The following is an 18,082-nucleotide window of genomic DNA, read 5'->3' on the forward strand; positions in this document are numbered from 1 at the left end:
TACTATATCACTTTGTCTTATCATTATAACAAAATCATCAAGACCACCGTTTTCAATCATCATCGATCACCAAAAAGAAATAACTCATCTCATCACGACCTCCATTATCCTCATCAACGAAATTTACCTACATCCTTTGATTCTCAATGAACACATCACCTCAATTCTCCACTCCCCTTCGTCCTATCCTACTCCCACCACGTCCATTCCTCCTAAGTCCATCGATCGAAAAAACCTCAAAAAACCTCTCCCTCCCACTTCCCTCAGACCCCCTTTCTATACCTTCTCAATCCTTAGCTCCCTCACCCATACTCACCGCCCAAAAACCTAGAGCACCCGCACGATATCTCGGACTTAGCATCCATCCCACTCCATTGACCATCCAACAATTCCTTGGATTACAAAGTCCACCTACCACACCAATACGTCATCAATACACTACCATCAGTATTCATCCTGATTCACTCACACCTAATACCGTCAGGAAATATTTAGGTTTAAACCCACTCGCTCAACCCGGTTTCTTATTACCTCCTCCTGCTCATGCAGATTGGCAAGTCAAGAGATTACGGCATGGTAAACGTTCCATTATCATTTTAGCAATGGTAATCTTCGTAGTGATGGTTTGTTCTTTTCCTTATTCTTACACTCCCATCACGGAGAAAAGTATAGATAGAACGGTATGGATGAGATCAGAATATGTTCCTAAATTACGATTGCATGGTCTGGGGAAGAGGGACATGTCTCTGAAAGATGTCAGATTGGGAGATGGGAAGGATACGTCAATAGGAATTATCAGATTGGATGATGGAACGGTTGCAAAACAAGTCGGAAAGGTGGAACATGTTTCTAAACAAGCGGGGAAGGAGTATGAGGTGGAGAAGAGATACCAAGAATCGCTTAAGTCTTCGTCCCTCATAGCCAGAGGGGAGATACTACTCGGCGACTTGCGCGAACAGGTCATTAGGAGGAGCATGGGTGACGGGTCGAAGATGGTTAAGGAGGTACAGAGTGGGTATGTGTACAAGAGGGATATGGACGATATGGATGTGGAAAAATTGCGTGTGAGGAAGGAAAAGAGTGGGATGGCTTTAGCGGGAGTGGCGCAAGTCGTCAGGGGTCATTAATCTTGAGAAAAATGACGGTCGTCTTATGAAGTTCGACAAAGGGGACCATCGGATTTCGAGTCTTAGTGCGCAATGACTGTCTCAGTCAATTGGGAATTTAGCCCGGGTGAGGGTATCTGGGTGATAAGCGGGAGCATATATCTGGAGGACGAGCGGTGGATGCAGGAAAGTCACGGATTCAGACCGACTGAAGAGAAGAAGAGAATAACATCAGTAGTGATCAATATCAGGTAGAAGAAAACACATATAGAGATATCACCTTCATGCACAATGCGAATGCCCAAAAAGGACTGTGTCCGTCACACTCATGATCCTGTATCGTAAAAGTACTCGTGACATTCATACTCCCGTCGAAGACTGCTCAGTGGGTGGTTGTAACCCAGCGGCGAGCTGCTCATAAGCTCATATCTCCCAACGAGGTAGATCAAGTAGATGTTCATGGAAGACGTGGAACTTACCCAAGCTTCCGATCTCACTCTCCACTTACTATCCTTAGTTTTTCCTTCTCTCACCGCCACCTCTTTCACTTTATGCTCTATCGCCGCTTTCGTAGTTGTATCCCCAAAATGAGCCTTGAGCTGGGAAACGAGATCGGTTCGGATACGTGGGTTATCATGTACCAATCGATACAATTCCCCTAGTTGTTCCGCGGGAAAAGCGACTTTAGGTCCTGTAAAGCGTTTGGAAGGACCCGCACCGTTCATCATGATCGTCGTTGTGTTACTCAGTTGTTTTACCGGGAGAGCGGGGACAGGGGTCGTGATATGTTCTGCCGAATAAAGACATCGGACGTTGAGATTTGGTCCTATTGCGATTGTAGAGAAAGAAGTTTTGTATGTAGGAGCTGGTGAAGGTGAGGTGAAAGTGAAAGGATCAATTGTAGAAGGTGTTTCTGTCCTCCTCAGTATTGTTGTCTTTATATCATGCGAGACGAGGAGATAATCAAATTCACTTACCATTGAGCAATTCTAAACGGAAAGGCTCTAAACCATCTGTTCCTTTCCCAATTTGTCTTTCCCACTCTGGTCCACGCCAATAAGGGGTGATTTTGGCTACTTTCTTCGGTACTTCCCTACTCTTCTTCACGACCTTCATAGGTAAGAGCTTCTGATCCAACTTTTTCGGACTGGCGACGAAAACTTCGTCATCAGCCGGCATGGGTTGTATACCAAAGTCTTCGGAATCATCAAGCCAATCGTCAAACTCATCATCTTCGTCATCCCCTTCACTTCCATCAACCTCAGCTTCCTCAGCAAAGTCGTCTACGTCTTCACCACCTTCATCATCTTCCCATTCGTCACCAGAATCGTAGGAGTAATCGAAGATAGGGTCCTGTGCGAAAGGCGTCCTAGGTCCAACAACCAAAGATTTCTTCGTCCATGTGCCTCGTCGTCAGAACTAGCTATCGGATGAGAGATAGGCTTACCGCTGTATGGTGGTCGAACCTGCTGATCGAAAGCTAATGTCTTCCAAGGGAACTTGTGTCTGCTACAAAGTTGATTGAGGACTTTACGCGGGTCGGCAGCTTCTTGATGAGCCGCCCAGATGTCAGCCACGGAACCGTACAATGGACCAGATTTGAGTCCGGGCGGAAGCAGTGATCTGGGCTTGAAAGGTCTGATGCGATGCTTTTTCAGGTGATCGGCGATGAAATCTGAATGATTCAGTAAGTGCACTTTTCCCGGGGGAGATAGAACATACCTGCCGGACCCCAATTGGCGACATACCCATCGTCATCCGCCGGTTCGCTATCGTCGTTGTTTGTTCGACTCCGTCTACTCACTAGCCAGCGATTGATGGGTGCCCAGACTATATTAGGGCGTACGGCGACAGGTTTGAAAGTCTTGTGAAAGTCGCTCTCTGCGGGTGGGGAGACGTGTTGCGGCTTGACAGCTATATGGGATTAGAGATATACAGCTGAATTGACTCGGAGGCTCACTCGAAGGTCCCGCGGGTGTTGACCGACAGACAGGCAATTTTGAGGGACCCAAAGGTAGTTTGGGCTTGAAGAAAGCACCGAAGTTTTGTGCTTGCTTTGCTAGAACTGTTCGCTTCTTTTCTGTTTCCTCATCTCTCCTCCGTTGTTCCTCCTCTTTCGCACTGAAGTATCAGCGAAGTCAGAAACGTAAAGTTGCGTACTAACGCCTTTTTCTCTGCTAGCGCCAGTCTCTTCGCTTCTCGTTCCTCATGCTTGATCCGTCGAGCTTTCTCCTATCACTCAGTATCACATGTAATCGCGGCTAATACTTGTATGACTCACCTCCTCCGGCGTCAGCTTTGCCTTGTTAGGCGACATACTCCGACGCGATCCAGAAGTACCAGCAGTGCCCTCTCGTCCTTGTCTAGGGGATTCATCGGTGCCGTCTACGATTGATGATTGTCTCGCTTGGCCAACCTAGACATTGTTAGCCCTTGACTGTTGTGCCGGGAAGTGAACTCACGTCTTCCATACCAGGCGCCTTATCTTTACCAGTCACCTTCTCCGCTTTCTCACTTCTTAACAATTCCAATTTTTCTATGTCATCCATGCTTTCTAAAATCCGCAAGCACTGCTGCCTGGCCTTCTCGTATATGGCAATCCTAGAGCGTACAACCTCTACCTGGTCTGTCGGAAGATACACAGATATCTCTCTGACCTCCCATCGAATTATTTGAAGTGACACTGGAAGCTTGCGAGGCGTAACTGGGAAGTCCTCTCGAGTGAATCCGTAGTGTTTCTGCTGGAACAACCTCGGTATCAGGCCGAGGACGGCATCCATGTCGATGAGGTCTAAACTTGTCAATCACACACATAGGCATATCTTTAACTTACCTTGTTGCTCTTTTGTGGCCAGACCCGACCTGATTTGTCTAGCAAGGACAACCTCTGTAGCAGCGGAGCTCCATGTCAGCTGTGCGATCAACCTTGAAGCGAAGGCTTACGATTCATGTCCTAACATAGCAACCAACGGCCAGTGCTCCTCGGGGATCTCTGTCACTTTTTTGCCTGCCTCTTCCACATCGAGAAGAAAGCTCTCGAAGTTCAGCTGCCCTGTACCTGGTTAGCAGACAGAGACTGAATTGGACGAGACACATACGTCGCTTGGGGATATTTCTCTGCCAAGGAGCCTGGTGAAGGAGGAGCCTTCGACCTTGGAGCTCTACCAGAGTTTGAATGTTGTGTATGGATTCAAGCTTAGGTTTCTTCTCTATCTGAGTGTTCTCCTTGTTCTCGTGATGGTCATTAGGGTATAGGCAGACGATCTCCGGTTCTACTGACAATATCAGCTGGAGCTACCATGAGGTCCCTCTAGTTGCTCACCATGTTCGACTTTGCGTTTGAGACCGTTGAGCCTTTCGGGGGACAGGCTAGGGATGTGTTCCGTTATAATGATGGGAGTCATTGGTTTTTGGGGCATGAAGCTGTCTGAAGACATTATGAGGGTGACGCTCGAGGTGCTACTCTAGGTGCGTCTCTCAGCAACCAGCCAGAAACGACAGCGCGAGAAAAGTCAAAGTCATTGACGCGTCGGAAGAAATTCGGAGCTACGGCGTTATGGTACTGGAGATGGAATGTGGCATAACGGGTTGTCCTGCTGCATACTGCCATGCTGCCAAGCCAAGACAAGAGCCCCTCGTGTGTGAGGCTGTGGCGAGTGCGCAGCGTACGCATGTGCAGAAGTTTGAAGATAGAGAGAGAGTATCGTCATAACTTCCTCGTTTCCAAGCTCACCCCCAACATAAAAACGATGTATTGTGAGCCGAAGCGAAGGTGGGGCACTGCGCCATGCGCCATGTCCCAATTTAGTGGGTTCGGTTCCGAGGGCACGGGCCTTGAAGCATGGCGTGCTCTCTTCTATCGGTGGTGAGTGTCTTCATACGCTTGCTCTTATGACTCACTCGATTGTGTCTCAATGCTTTTAGACTATGAGTCTGTTCGGGTGGATGATCTTGTAAATTACCTCGCATGACGATCGATGCATCCCCTTTGCGTGGTACGCAATGGACATGACGCAAAATGCACAAATGTCCCCCTCATGCCATGCTCGAGTTTCCCCAATTTTCGCCATTCGCCATGACGCGTCATTTGTTTCTAGAAAATTTGGCTCTGATCGGCGGCCTCGGCGGCGCGGCGGTTGTAACGAGTAGAGAAGTTTTTTTGGGGGGGACGCTTACAAGTAAGCTTTTGTGCCTTGCCGACTCGATGGTTTTTTGTGGACGTCCACTTGGGGCACCCCCCTTTTCTCCTCGGGGCACGACATGCCACGAACCCTGAGCCGAGGATCATAGGCCCGGCGTTACTGAACTCCCGAGGTCCTGATAGCTCGCTACCAAACGATCTGTCCTCACTATCAGTAGCCTCTTTCCCGTCATCATACTAGCAAATTCACGCTCTTTTTCACACACACAGTCTCTACTGCTCTCAAGGATCATTTTGATACCCTTCTCACTCTTTTGCGACTAATTTTGACCAACTTCGGGCCCTTTGCCTTCTCAACCTGCCCCCTCCCTGACTACCCCCATCAAATCGCTATAACTCTTTCAATCTTGACTGTGGTGTCTTCTCAGTCACTCGACGCTCTTCTCCTGGTCTCTGCGGGTCTGTGAGTACCATTTGGTCCTTATGGTGTGTGGTATGCATAGTCAAAGAGCGGATTTCAGTAGACATGGTCAATACTGCGGGTGATGATGATAGAGAAGAGTGGGAGCGGCGAACCCCGATCAGCGGCGTGTCCCGATCAGCGGCATTATTGAATCCCCGGTTGGTACGTGCCTGAGTTTGAGGCTCGTGGCATGTCGTGCCCCGAGGAGAAAAGGGGGGTGCCCCAAGTGGACGTCTTTTTGTGTACGAGTACCCGTATCCTTTCGTCAACATTGCATCTTCTGACCACACTACTTTGTATTCACCTCACTACATATATCCTTACGCTCACGACCCCACCAGTCTGTATCGTTACTTCGTTTATTGTGAGTAGAAGAGATCCTTGTTCCCCCATGTCTCATCTTTACCTCTGTGAGCGACTCGGGTTTCGGCCACACACGTGGATCATTACCCGGCCGAAATTTCGGTTCGACCGATGACATCTGTCCTTGCTCGTTCACTCACGCCCCCTTTTGTGGCTTTTGTACTTTTGTGTAGATGGCTACATACCCTTCAACTCTTCATCATCTTCCTTCTACATCAAGTGTCTATTCGGTACCATACTTTGTCTTTTACCTTTATCAAACCACTGCTCGGTTCTTCCCAAAGCCTCCCGTTCCGCCGTGACCTCTCGGTCCCCCCTTGTCCGTTCTCCTCGAAATCTTTCATATCCCTCATGACTCACTTTCTTAGTTCCTTTCCGCATATCTGACTCAAATACGACACAGTTAGATCTCTCGCTGATCAGTTTCAGCTCGTTATCATACTCGTCACATTACTCTCCGTCAATCTCCGACCTGTCATATACTCAGCTTGAAAGGCCGATAACCCGTGTCAGAGAGTCCAACGTGTCAAAGCCGTTTCATCTGATCATCCTCTCTACCCATCCCTTCCTCCCTCCTTCAGCCACACCAAACCACCACGTCCGACCGAGTCGGCTATCTAGAAAACCCCCCCTTTCATCATCTCTCCTTTCACCTGAAATTTCTACTACGTGTACGACTTCTCCCCCTCTTCTACTCGGCTCTTGTATCGCTCTAAAACTAGTCTTTCATCGTCTTTCTTCACACGTATTGCCTCCACCCTCCCTTGTACATCGCCCCGCTTTCATCTCCAGCTGCGACCTCTGCGACGCCCTCAGCCGTCCTCTTCATTCAATTGCTGTGCTGGCGGAGTTCTGTCAAAGTTCCAAAACGAGCAAGAGGTCGGGGTTTAGCTTGCGGAGACGTGAAAACCCCTCCCACGGTGGTACATAAGGTAGCACTGTAGTTCTCGTGAGTCTCTTTCCGCCTCATAACTTCCTCTCAACTCATCGATCAATTTTCCGCCTGCCTTCGAAATATTTCAATCGCTGACATGGGTGTACAGTCTCTACCTCCTCAAACTCTCGGTCCCAGACGTCCTCCGGCTTTATCTACCATGTTTGAAGAAGATCTTGAACGTTGTATCATCTGCGGAAATCAGTGTGAGAGGTGAGCTCTGCTCTAACTTACAATCCTATGACATTTCTGACATCATTTAGTTTGTATTGCTCATCAAAATGTCGCCTCGATGATTTGAAAGGCACGCCTTCTCCGGCTAGAAATGGCCAAGCACCCATACGTCTCACCGCTCAATTACCTCTTTCCCTCAGTCCTCTCATCCGTCCTACGCACCAGATATCTCCCAAAATTCTCGCTCGCAAACCTCGGTCAGCCCGGTCGGATAGTTCGGGTTCAGATTCGTCTCTCGGTCATTCGCCCAATACCATCCCTTCCGGCCCGGGCTCGCCACACAAAGATATCTTAAATTTGCCACCCCCCGCATACCCGATCCAGCAATCTTTGACATTTGCAGGAAGCATGCCTGTAAAAATTCCTGCTCTCCTTCCTAAACCTCCCAGTCCTCCCCATGGTTCGGTCAGTCCTTATCCTTCTTCACGCCCCTTGGCCATGGGAGGTTCGATCGACACTTTACATTTCGGTCGTAAACCAGGTGCGACCAATAGTGTAACTTCGCCTAACGCTCTCATTCCCATGTGTGCTTGTGGAAAACCTGCCAATCATAAAGGTCGACAGAGTAGTAAAGAACGAGAAGGTTCTGGTTTTTCTCGTCTTTCCCTCGGACCAGCCATAACCTCCGCCGAACCTGAAAACAACGCTCATCCAATACGAGTGAACCGTGTGGTCTCCGATCCGATCGTACCAACACCACATGAACGTTTCCTGACGCAAAAGTCCGATAAATTAGCTCTACCTCAAGAGAACCATCGAGCTTATGGTATTTCTAACATGCTGGGCGGTTCACTTCTTTCCCGCTCTCGATCAGATCCCATGCCTCCCAATCTGGCCAGTCTGAATACTCCAAGACGAATATCAAGTGCACAAATCGTACCTTTCACTCCTCATCAATCGACCGATGTGGAGATATTGGCATCACCCCTTCCAGGAGGCGGTGCTCCGCCTTCTTTAGCTCCAACTCATATGCCTGAGAGGAGAGGGAGAAGTAGAGAAAGACATCAACACCCCACTCTTGATTCCCCTGGTAGTCTTCTGGTTCAACCGCCAGAGAGGGAACGTCCACCTTCTCGATCCCGTCAGAGGAGAGATGAAGAACAACGTGTTGTAAAGAAAGAACGTGTGTCTCCAATTTCCACTCCCAATGAACCGCCTCAGATCTTGCCTAGCTGGTCGACCGACGAGAAAGCGGGTGGAGAAGTCGTTCCTGCTCGTCCACCCGGAAGTGGGAATAAGAGTCCAATCTCGCCAGCCAGGGGAGTGATGAGGGAAGAGGATTTACAAAGAGCTAATAAAGTGCTCCGGGGAGTGTTTGGGTGAAGACCGAGTGGTGGTGGAAGATTCTTCTTCACGGATGTGCGGGAAGGGGCTTCATATTCATTGTCTAGAATGGATGCAGGAAGGGAAGAGGAAGATTCAATAAACACGTTTGTCATTGTCACGATTAAAAAAAACCCAGCTTTTTTCCTTAGAAAACATATGTCTGCAAAGATTAAAAACTCAACTTATCAACCTTCAAAAATGCATTACATCAAATGAGTTTGTTCTTAAGGTGCATCAACCGTATCTTATACAATCATGAGTTCCAGCGCGTCCATCAATTGAAATTGTAGTAATCATTCTCAATCTTTTTGAACGGCTCTTCAAGGTAAATAAAAGCTCGGAGCAATGCAGCATATGAGACAATGACAAATGAGTAAATTTTCATGCATCTAACCAGAGAATCGACTATGGTGCTCGTATTGTGAGAAATGAGGAGATGTTTGTACAACAAGGATGAGGTTATATGTCCACACGAATCTTTTGTAGAATGGGAATGATCTGTAGTCAGTAAATTCATTGTGTTCAGTATGAGAGATATGAAAGATAATTACTTTGTCCCAATCGTCCATTGCCTGTGTGAGTCAGCTGTCATATTTCTCTCAGCATGTCTGAGTATGGGGACATAAGATTACTTTGAAGTTACAGGTGGGGTGAAGAGATGATACCGATTTGAGGTATGAGACCTTCGAGTGAGGTCACGATGGTGAGGGACAAGGGTAGGATGAACGATATTAGCGAGAAGGAAGAACATGAGAGGGAAGTGAGATATAAGTGAGGATGAGACAAGTTATCATGGATATTACTATAGATGACAAAGGGTTTAGAAGACGAAAGATGAGAGGAAAAAGCAGAAAAGATACAGGACAAAGACTTACCTTTTGAAACATCTCAATTTGACCATCAGCATAAGTTTGAAGCATCTCTTTCATCTCTTCTTTCTTTGATAATTCAAAAACATTATGTTCTTTTAACACTTCGTCAGAAAAGGCCGTACTTGTTTCGTGAGCGTTTGTGACCGCGTCTTGCAACTGTTGATGAGTTTTCTTCCGTTCTCCCTCCGTCAATCTCCTCTCGAAACCTCACCACTACCTGGTCTAGATTTGAAAATTTCAAGATGTTCCGTACCATATTACATGTCGTATAAGGTGATTACAGAGGATAACACGAGGCAAGATAGACAAGGGGTGTGATTGGAGGAAGATTGTCAATGAAAGCGAATGACACACCTCTTTTATCCTTCCGTCCAACTTCCTCATTCTCTCTCTTCTCGTATGTATATCATCTGTCCCTCTCAGACGATCAACCTGATCTCGAAGATATGTTGTTAATCCCACTGGTGCACCCGCATGTCCAGAGGAAAGAGCAGCAAGTCGATCACGTTCCGATACTATGGCAGATAAGTAGGCTGAAAGTTCTTCGAAATCTAATTGTTTTTGATCTCGGAGTTTGATGATACCTCTATGAGCTGCTGCGTGGGTGAGAAGAGAGTGAGATTGTAAGAGGAAAGGTTCTAAGGTTGTTGCGTTCTGTTTGGTCAGAATGGGTCTGAAAATAAAGACATATTGTCAGAATTCCCCCCTCCGATTTCCCATCAAGTTGTGTTCTTTCTGAGCCAATCAGGAGACGGAGTCGATGAATTTATTGATGATGGACATCACTGAAGGAAGATGTGATTAAGGGTGAAAGAAGTTCAAAGTTTTGAAAAAATGAAAACGTACCATATGTTTGAGTAAAGCTGAGAAATCTAACATCTTCTCTGCAAACCTATTCAACGGTTCCGTTATACCCGATTCTAAATATCCCAAACCTTGATACGCAGCAGCCATATCTTGATAATCCGCCGCTAAGTCATCCACCCTATTCTTACTCCTTCCCATCAAACGTTCCACACCACCTAAACCTTCTTCGAATCGTTCGAGCTGTTCGGCCATTTCCACAAATCGAGCATCGGGTTTACGAACACGTGAAAATGCATTGATAAATGTATCGCTCAAAGAGTCGAGGAGTGAAGTGTGGGAATCAGGTGGAGGATGAGCAAGATGATGATGTTTCGCTACGGACCATTCTGAAGAGGTTAGGAAGTCGTAGACTAATTTACTACGTTGTAATGTGGGATGACGAGCTATACGATCTGCGAAACGTTGAAGGCTTGTTGTCAGTCGAGACCGTTTCAACTTGAATCAGTGAGAAGTGGTCAGGTAATTGGACTTCAGGTGGAATGGTGGAGCGTAGGGAGATGGAGGTTGTGAATGTGACTCACTCTTGTCGACGACGCTCAACAAATTCCGCACCGAAACGATCACCTTTGATGTACTCTACATTCTCAGCTGAATGAAACGCGAAAATTCACATGGCGAATGCATAACGGGAATACAACTGCGGGGTACTCACCTAAACGGTGTTTGTCGGGGATGGGAGGTACCACCGAGGCCGGAAAGTTTTTTGCTAGATGATCATGCAGGAATACAAAATCTTGAAATCGTCTTCTTGTTACAGATTCTGAAGTGCGAAACGTAGGTAGATTGGTCTGATTGTGTCAATAACACCGCACATGCTCAAGCATAACATTTCCAGCTCACCTTTGTTCGAACGGCATAAGAAACGAACATGTCCTTTGTCCCATCATGTTCTTTCATCGGACTGTACACCTCTACACTCATCCATCTACCACCCCATTCGGCCGGATCAACCTCTTCAAGCTTTGCTGGTAGAGTCCGACGGGGTGCTCGTGGGGTATCATTGTTCGCTGTGGAAGTCGAAGGACTACCGGGAGATTGAGGTACAGGACTGATGGTTTCGAAACCGTGATCATCATCGATAGGCGATGACACGTCGAGGTGTGGGAGTTTAGGGGGAGCATCGTCCCATGCGATAGATTGGAACCCGTCTTCGTCGTCCATGACTTGAGCTGACATTATGGCGATGCGGTGTCGCGACGTGTCCACTTGGCCACTCACTCGCCTCAATACTCTAGGTTGTGGTCAATGTAATCTAAATGAGGGGATCGTTTAAATAAATGTGACCCGCCAGTGATCCAGTGACCATCAACGTCCTGTCACGAACAGAGAGAGAGAGCGTCAGACAGCAGTACTTAGTGTTAGCATCATTATTGACTACAAGTGTCCCAAGCGAGGTCTATCCATACAAGTGATACCTTTCAATAGGACTGCTGTCTATAGCCTATCATAGCCATATTTTGACTCATCACGTGTCTCTCTTCCTATCCCCCTTCCCCCACGTCCCTACTCTTACCGATACCCTCTATCAATACGCGGACGGGAGGCCTTCCCCTCCCTCTGTCACCACGTCTTCCCCTCCTTCTTCCCCTAGTATTACCGTCGACCCGTCTCATCCTCTGCTCACATTTGGATCTTCGTTACACACCGGTGTCGGACATATTATTGACCCGGGTACCGAGCCTAGCCCAGACCCAGCACGGACATCTCACGCACACTCAGCGCCTTTATCAGGTCCCGTATGTCTTTTCTCGCATCTTTCCTCCTCACCTTTCTCTCTCGTTTGTATCTCCCTCCTCTTCAACCTCATCCTTGTGACTTATCCTTTACAAACATCATAAATAAGAACCTCGCTCACTTCATGCAGCGAGGCATCGTAAGAGCTCGCTCGTCTTCCGTCACGAGTGATCTCGATCCCAGTGACATTCGTCCAAGACAAAGAGCAAGACAGTCGACGGTAATCTCCCCACCTTCTCCTCTCGTACATCTTCCTTCTTCACCCAAAGCAACACCATCTAATCGAGGCGACACCATTGACATCAATCAATTTGCCTCCCGTCCATCCTTTCCTACCCCCTCGTCCAATCCTAGACCTGGAATGTCAAGCACCATGGGTCCACCTCCACATGCCAGCAGCTCGATGAGCAATGGCAATTCGACATCTCCTACCAAACATACCAATGGTCATTCCATTCACGAAGCAGAAAGCCTGACCTCAAGTGGCATACCTCGATCAGTCCTTGCCGCTATCAGACCTCTAGAACCTCCCAGTGACCTAATGTACGACGATGATCGTGATTGGTCGGAATCTCAACGGCCTCCTGAAGTACCATTCATCTTCTCCGATGATGAAGATGGGTCTGCGGGGGATGACGAGTCTGAGAAAGCCAAAGGCAAGCGGGCTGTCCGATCAGTTGCCAGTCTTGGCAAGCGAATGCCAATCAAGCGGGACGAGATAGTCCGGCTCATCTTACAGGCTCTCCGAGACATGGGCTATGAGTGAGTTCGCTCGAATCTCACAGACTCGTGCTAAGCTTCCTTAGCCAATCATCTGACGTACTTGAATCGGAATCTGGTTTCCGACTTTCTGATCGAGCGGCGGCAGATTTTCAGGCTGCGGTCCTCGGTGGCAGATGGGCAGAAGCCCTCGCTCTCTTTGAAGACCTTGGGATACCCGTAGTGACCTTCCCAACAGAGTCTGAACCTACATCGTCCAGTTCAAGCAGTCTTTCGGGGAAGACCAAGGCTGTGGCAGGTGGCGGCAATTCACCGGCTGAGCAAGCGAGGTTCTTGATCTCACAACAGAAGTATCTCGAATATCTCGAATCTGGCAACCAAAAGAGGGCGCTGGCCGTCTTGAGATCCGAGCTGGCCCCTGTGGTGAAAGATTCGGAAGTGCTTCATACTTTGTCAGGGTAGGAGCTCTCCTTGGTGTATGAGAGCGAAGCTGACAAATGAGGTATATGATGTGCATGGATAAAGACGATCTCTATGAAAGATCAAATTGGGACGGCGCGGAAAAAACGTCTCGTCGTCGGCTTCTTGAACAGCTGCAAGGTTGGTGGATCTGTCGCTTGTGTTATAACGCTCATTCAAAGTCTTCATTTCGCCTGAAATCATGGTGCCATCTCGCCGACTCGCCGCCCTGCTCGAGCAGGCTAGACGGTATCAACAACTGTCATGCGTCTACCACGACGAAGCGGGACCCTCTTCCCTCTATACAGATCATGAATGTGTCTCTGGGGAATTCCCATGTGTCACCACGCACATCTTGGCGGACCATACGGACGAAGTGTGGAGAGTAGAGTGGAGTCCAGACGGTAGTATGTTGGCGAGTTCGGGCAAGGAGCAGACGGTGATCATCTGGCAGCTGAAGGTGAGCCGTTCGGACCCTACTACAAGAGTGGCGAGCTGAGACAAAGATCACGAAAGCGGAAGACGGATCCGTCAAATACGGTATCGAACATCTGCACCACCTGACCGATCATCGAGAATGCATAGACGTCTTGGCTTGGTCTCCGGACGGCAAGACGTTGGTGACGGCGGGGGAGAAGAACTTATATCTCTGGAATACTAGGGTGAGCTTGACGAGTTCAAGTCGGGCTGGGTCTTACGCGCAGACGGGCAAGCAAAAGCCCACTGTCACGGGTGTATCTCCACACACCGACTCGATCAGCGCTGTACGGTGGATGCCTGATGGGTCTGGCTTTGTCGCTTCTTCCATGGACTGCAAGATCATCTTCTATGTTTGTCAATCTCGTCTGACGTTGTGGCAGTGGCTGACGGGGCAGAGTCCGGCAGGTGCCGTCATGAGATCTTGGGCTGTTCCTTCACAGCAAGTGCTGGACTTTGTCATCACCCCCGACTCTGCACGACTCATTGCCGTTTCAAGCACACTACGGCGGGTACCTATCGATAGTAAACTGAAGCCTGCCATGTCGGCTCGAGCTGGTCAAGGCCCCGACATTGACGCACCCGAGGTCACCCAGGGCTTCGATTATGGTCAGATGGAAAGAGGCCTGATGATAATACGCATCAGCGACAAGGAGATCCTAGAGTGAGCTCGTTGTTCATGGCGGGTTCGTCGACGATGAATTGACTCGACAGTTGGTACAAGGACTTGAGGACGGACGCGACTTGCGTGACATTGTCATCAGATGGGAAGAGAATTCTCATTAGTTGTTCGCCGGACGTGAGTTATGCTGATATGATGTGGAAATCAGCTGATCTTGCAGGAGATTCAAATGTGGACCATTGAGCCTCAATTACGGTATATCCGGAAGTTCTCAGGTCACATCCAAGGCAAATTCCTGATACGCTCGTGTTTCGGGGCGCCAAAGGATCAATATGTCCTCTCTGGGTCTGAGGGTGAGCCTTCTTCATCTTGCTCACGAGATCGGCTGGTGAGATGCTGACTAGCAGATGGGTCAGTCTATGTCTGGCAGTCCGAATCGCCTACGCCTATCGAGGTGTTAGCGGGACATGGCGAGACGGTTAATTGCGTGGCTTGGAATCCCATAGCTTCGAGGAAGATTTTCGCATCGTGTTCGGATGATTGGTCGATGTGAGTTTCGCCTATCATCTGTTATGTTGCCTTGCCCCAGGAACTGATATCTCAGACGTATCTGGCAACCGCCAAGTGCCTTGGAACGGACGTCTGATGCGATCGTGCAAGATGGCCAAGGGGAAAACAAGGAGGATGACGCTCAGCCCGAAGAACTAATTGAAGAACTCGGAGATACTGGCGCTGAGAGATCTGATGAGGCGATGCTTGGATGATGAAGAGCTGTATGGGAGATCAACTGGAAGGAGATTTCTTTGCATGGTATGAGCAGTAGGCATCTTTCAGAGAAACAAGAGTCAAACACAGAATCAATGCAGTCACCTGTCCGATCTGGGTTTTTGGACGTGTGGCATGCATGGGGGCGGGAAGAGGAGGCGGGGGTACGGGTCGGCCGGACCGGTACCGGAACGCCGGCGTCGTGCTCTCTTTACGAACCTCTGGGGGGATTTCCAGCTTATTCTTTTTTCTCAACCTTAGCAGTTGAAGCTCTGACCATTCGAACGCTTTCGCTTTTCTTTTCGCCACATGCCGTATCGGCTAATGACCGCAGATCAGGACCGGCCCGAAACGTCCTCCACATATACACAGATGTCCTCGGCTATGAACTCTACTCCACTTCTAACATCTACTGAAACAATCTACCATTTTGACAGAAACTTATTCGACAAAGTACATCTCTCTTATAAGATGTCATCGACAATGACCATGACGGCTCCTCCAGCCACCACGGCTGTACATCAACAGGCTAAACCGTTGACCGCCGAGGAACTTGCATGGCTCAACGACGGAAAACAAGTCGTCTCTGGTCAACTTGCCGCTCAGGCGTTCGGGGCCACAAAAGGGAACAGATTACAATTGAGATTGAACAGTCCTGAATGGATGCATAAGTTGGACAAGGATGGTGAGTCTTGCTTTGCTTTCCACAACGTCTTTTCGTTCCTTCGACTATTCCTGTATTCTTCACCACCGTGTATTTAATCAGTTCCTTTCATCACTTCTCTCATTTTGCTCCTGCAACGTCTTTCCGTTCTTTCAACTATTCCTATATTCTCCATCACCGGGTATTTGATCACTTCCTTTCATAACCTCTGTCAAGTAGGATCATATGGAGGGAAACATGAAATCATCCTTATGGTTGTGTGCACATGTCTGACTCAAATAGGCTTTGTGGTCATACCTGGTGTCATACCCGAAGAAAAGGCGAAACAATATGCTTCTCAAGCATACGATTGGATGGAATCTTGGGGATTAGGATTTGATAGGAATGATCCTAGTACTTGGAGAACTGAAAACTTGCCTTTCAACTTACGAGGTGAGTTTTTTTCTTCAACTTAGAGTATTCATCATGCCTTCTTTTGACCTACTGCTTTCCATCTTCTTCCTGGTGAAATGTTGCTACTTAGTACTTCAGCTTCTCCCTCTTGTCGTTATAAGATATACAGAAAGCCAGAAGACATCCTCATGACGTTATCATCCGTTTCCCACTTGGTTGCGTCTTTTCAAACGACGGTGCACTCTGTTGATAGAGATCCAGACTGTGAACCTATGGTAATTTCAGAACTGACATATAGGCGGTATTTTCGGTCGTGGTGGAATGTCATACCAGCAATTCGTTTGGGACATAAAGTGACTTCCTACCATGTTTATCTTGAAATGGGCTGAAAGAGATAGACAAGATCCGAACGTTATCGATAAATGGGAACAAATTTGGGGAACGAAAGAACTTGTTACTTCGTATGGTCAGTTCACGTCGTCTTCTTTTCTCCTCCCCCCATGTCTACCCTTTGTTTATCTCCCCTCATTGATATTCCTCCATTTTCCATCCTAATCACGAACACGACAGATACTACCATGTATACTTATAACCGGATCTCCTCACACCGTCCTCTGCCTCCACTTAATCGAATCTTGTTCCTGTCTGAAGGAGACAACGTTCTACTACTCCGTACGGACATTTGAATCATGCGATAGACCTGACATACAGACGCCGTCAACATCTCCATCCCTTGTCCCAGAGACCCAAATGACAAACTCCTCAAACCTTGGCCTCACGTGGATCAATCTCCTCTAGCCACCGACCTTTATTCCGTCCAGGGTTTAGTCAACCTTTTACCTAATGGACCACAGGACGGGGGTTTGTTAGTTTTAAAAGGTAGTAAACAATTGTATGAAGAATTTTTCAGAGCTTTTGACCATCAAAAACCTGAAGGTGGATGGCCTACTATAGATAGGTATGATCATACACCTGAACAAAACCAAGTGAGTCTATTCATATCAATCTTGTGACATTTTCTTTCACTTCTCATCCCACTCCCTTCACCTGCCCGGTATATCAAATTTAGTTGTGCACTACGTCGAGATAGACACAAAAGTATAGTAACCATGGGAAGTAGAGGGGTTCGGAGGTATGGTCAACTAAGATAATGGCTGATTACTTTAGTGGTTTATTGATAGAGGATGTGAATGGGTTAAAGTATGTGCTAATCCTGGTGATCTTGTATTATGGGATAGTGTGAGTTTTTCTTGTTTAACGTACTCCTTCTGGGTCAATTGTACATCTCCACATCTCCACGTCCTCCTTCCTTCTTTTTGTTATTTACTTATGTATTTGGGAACGAGAGAAAAGGAACTTACGAAATAGAGAACTGTACATTATGGTGGTTTACCTCAACGTGAAGCGGAAAGGATTGCATGTTGTGAGTGAACCCTCCCTACTTCACGTTTATCTTGATCTAGACTTTTCAAATCCATCTTCATTTAATCCCCCAGTTCTCAGTCGAAACAACTGTCGAAGGTAATGTCGAATTGTTGAATCGTTGCACGCTCATTTAAAATGACAGAAGAATGTGGAGGTGGAAGAACGAGTTTTGCAAGTAGGATGGTTGGATGGTTGGATGGTTGTCTGACTAGGACGAACGTTAGGAGATCAAATTAGCTGACCTCTTCAGACGTATGTTTCAAACCTGCAGCTTTCCTAACTCCCGAAATCAAAGAACGTCGTCTCAAAGCATGGCATAACCGCGATAACACTTCTCATGATCCTATCACTTTCTGGGTCAACCCTTTCCTCCCTCCAGAAGATCATCCGACATACGAAACTGCCAAAGGACGTGAACAACCAGAACCAAAGTTGACCGCTCGTGGTAGACAATTGGTTGGGTTGGATGAATATTGAGAGATGTTCCATTTTACTCGTACAGTATCTCAGTCATCTC

The 18,082-nt window shown here is 47.7% G+C and overlaps 6 protein-coding genes across 6 annotated transcripts; 4 read left to right on the forward strand and 2 right to left on the reverse strand.

The window, feature by feature from the left end:
- Nucleotides 1-146: 146 nt before the first annotated feature.
- TREMEDRAFT_65430 (uncharacterized protein) lies at nucleotides 147-1,127 on the forward strand (the record flags this gene model as incomplete). Its single annotated transcript, XM_007007554.1, has 1 exon — nucleotides 147-1,127. The coding sequence occupies one exon, from the start codon at nucleotides 147-149 to the stop codon at nucleotides 1,125-1,127; it is 981 nt and encodes a 326-aa protein (XP_007007616.1).
- A 305-nt stretch (nucleotides 1,128-1,432) lies between these two features.
- TREMEDRAFT_34970 (uncharacterized protein) lies at nucleotides 1,433-4,340 on the reverse strand (the record flags this gene model as incomplete). Its single annotated transcript, XM_007007440.1, has 9 exons — nucleotides 1,433-2,019; nucleotides 2,084-2,512; nucleotides 2,554-2,802; nucleotides 2,829-3,012; nucleotides 3,267-3,338; nucleotides 3,545-3,897; nucleotides 3,940-4,007; nucleotides 4,050-4,158; nucleotides 4,199-4,340. Coding segments are annotated over 9 exons (2,193 nt in total), but the record flags the coding sequence as incomplete, so codon positions are not given.
- A 2,764-nt stretch (nucleotides 4,341-7,104) lies between these two features.
- TREMEDRAFT_65432 (uncharacterized protein) lies at nucleotides 7,105-8,564 on the forward strand (the record flags this gene model as incomplete). The annotated part of the gene is made up of 2 exons (XM_007007555.1): nucleotides 7,105-7,220; nucleotides 7,271-8,564. 2 exons carry the CDS (start codon nucleotides 7,105-7,107, stop codon nucleotides 8,562-8,564), a joined length of 1,410 nt encoding a protein of 469 aa, XP_007007617.1.
- A 462-nt stretch (nucleotides 8,565-9,026) lies between these two features.
- On the reverse strand, nucleotides 9,027-11,467 carry TREMEDRAFT_34892 (uncharacterized protein; the record flags this gene model as incomplete). The annotated part of the gene is made up of 8 exons (XM_007007434.1): nucleotides 9,027-9,065; nucleotides 9,119-9,139; nucleotides 9,443-9,595; nucleotides 9,794-10,093; nucleotides 10,286-10,715; nucleotides 10,828-10,882; nucleotides 10,959-11,094; nucleotides 11,147-11,467. 8 exons carry the CDS (start codon nucleotides 11,465-11,467, stop codon nucleotides 9,027-9,029), a joined length of 1,455 nt encoding a protein of 484 aa, XP_007007496.1.
- A 976-nt stretch (nucleotides 11,468-12,443) lies between these two features.
- On the forward strand, nucleotides 12,444-15,082 carry TREMEDRAFT_34837 (uncharacterized protein; the record flags this gene model as incomplete). The annotated part of the gene is made up of 11 exons (XM_007007425.1): nucleotides 12,444-12,802; nucleotides 12,847-13,218; nucleotides 13,263-13,360; nucleotides 13,402-13,679; nucleotides 13,726-13,881; nucleotides 13,924-14,049; nucleotides 14,095-14,360; nucleotides 14,411-14,495; nucleotides 14,539-14,671; nucleotides 14,723-14,867; nucleotides 14,923-15,082. The coding sequence occupies 11 exons, from the start codon at nucleotides 12,444-12,446 to the stop codon at nucleotides 15,080-15,082; spliced, it is 2,178 nt and encodes a 725-aa protein (XP_007007487.1).
- A 916-nt stretch (nucleotides 15,083-15,998) lies between these two features.
- On the forward strand, nucleotides 15,999-18,042 carry TREMEDRAFT_34783 (uncharacterized protein; the record flags this gene model as incomplete). The annotated part of the gene is made up of 7 exons (XM_007007418.1): nucleotides 15,999-16,179; nucleotides 16,439-16,493; nucleotides 16,539-16,606; nucleotides 16,852-17,126; nucleotides 17,308-17,379; nucleotides 17,509-17,563; nucleotides 17,816-18,042. 7 exons carry the CDS (start codon nucleotides 15,999-16,001, stop codon nucleotides 18,040-18,042), a joined length of 933 nt encoding a protein of 310 aa, XP_007007480.1.
- Between the last annotated feature and the right edge of the window lie 40 nt (nucleotides 18,043-18,082).

Source organism: Tremella mesenterica (genome assembly GCF_000271645.1).
Source record: "Tremella mesenterica DSM 1558 unplaced genomic scaffold TREMEscaffold_14, whole genome shotgun sequence".
NCBI classification, from domain to species: Eukaryota; Fungi; Basidiomycota; class Tremellomycetes; order Tremellales; family Tremellaceae; genus Tremella; species Tremella mesenterica.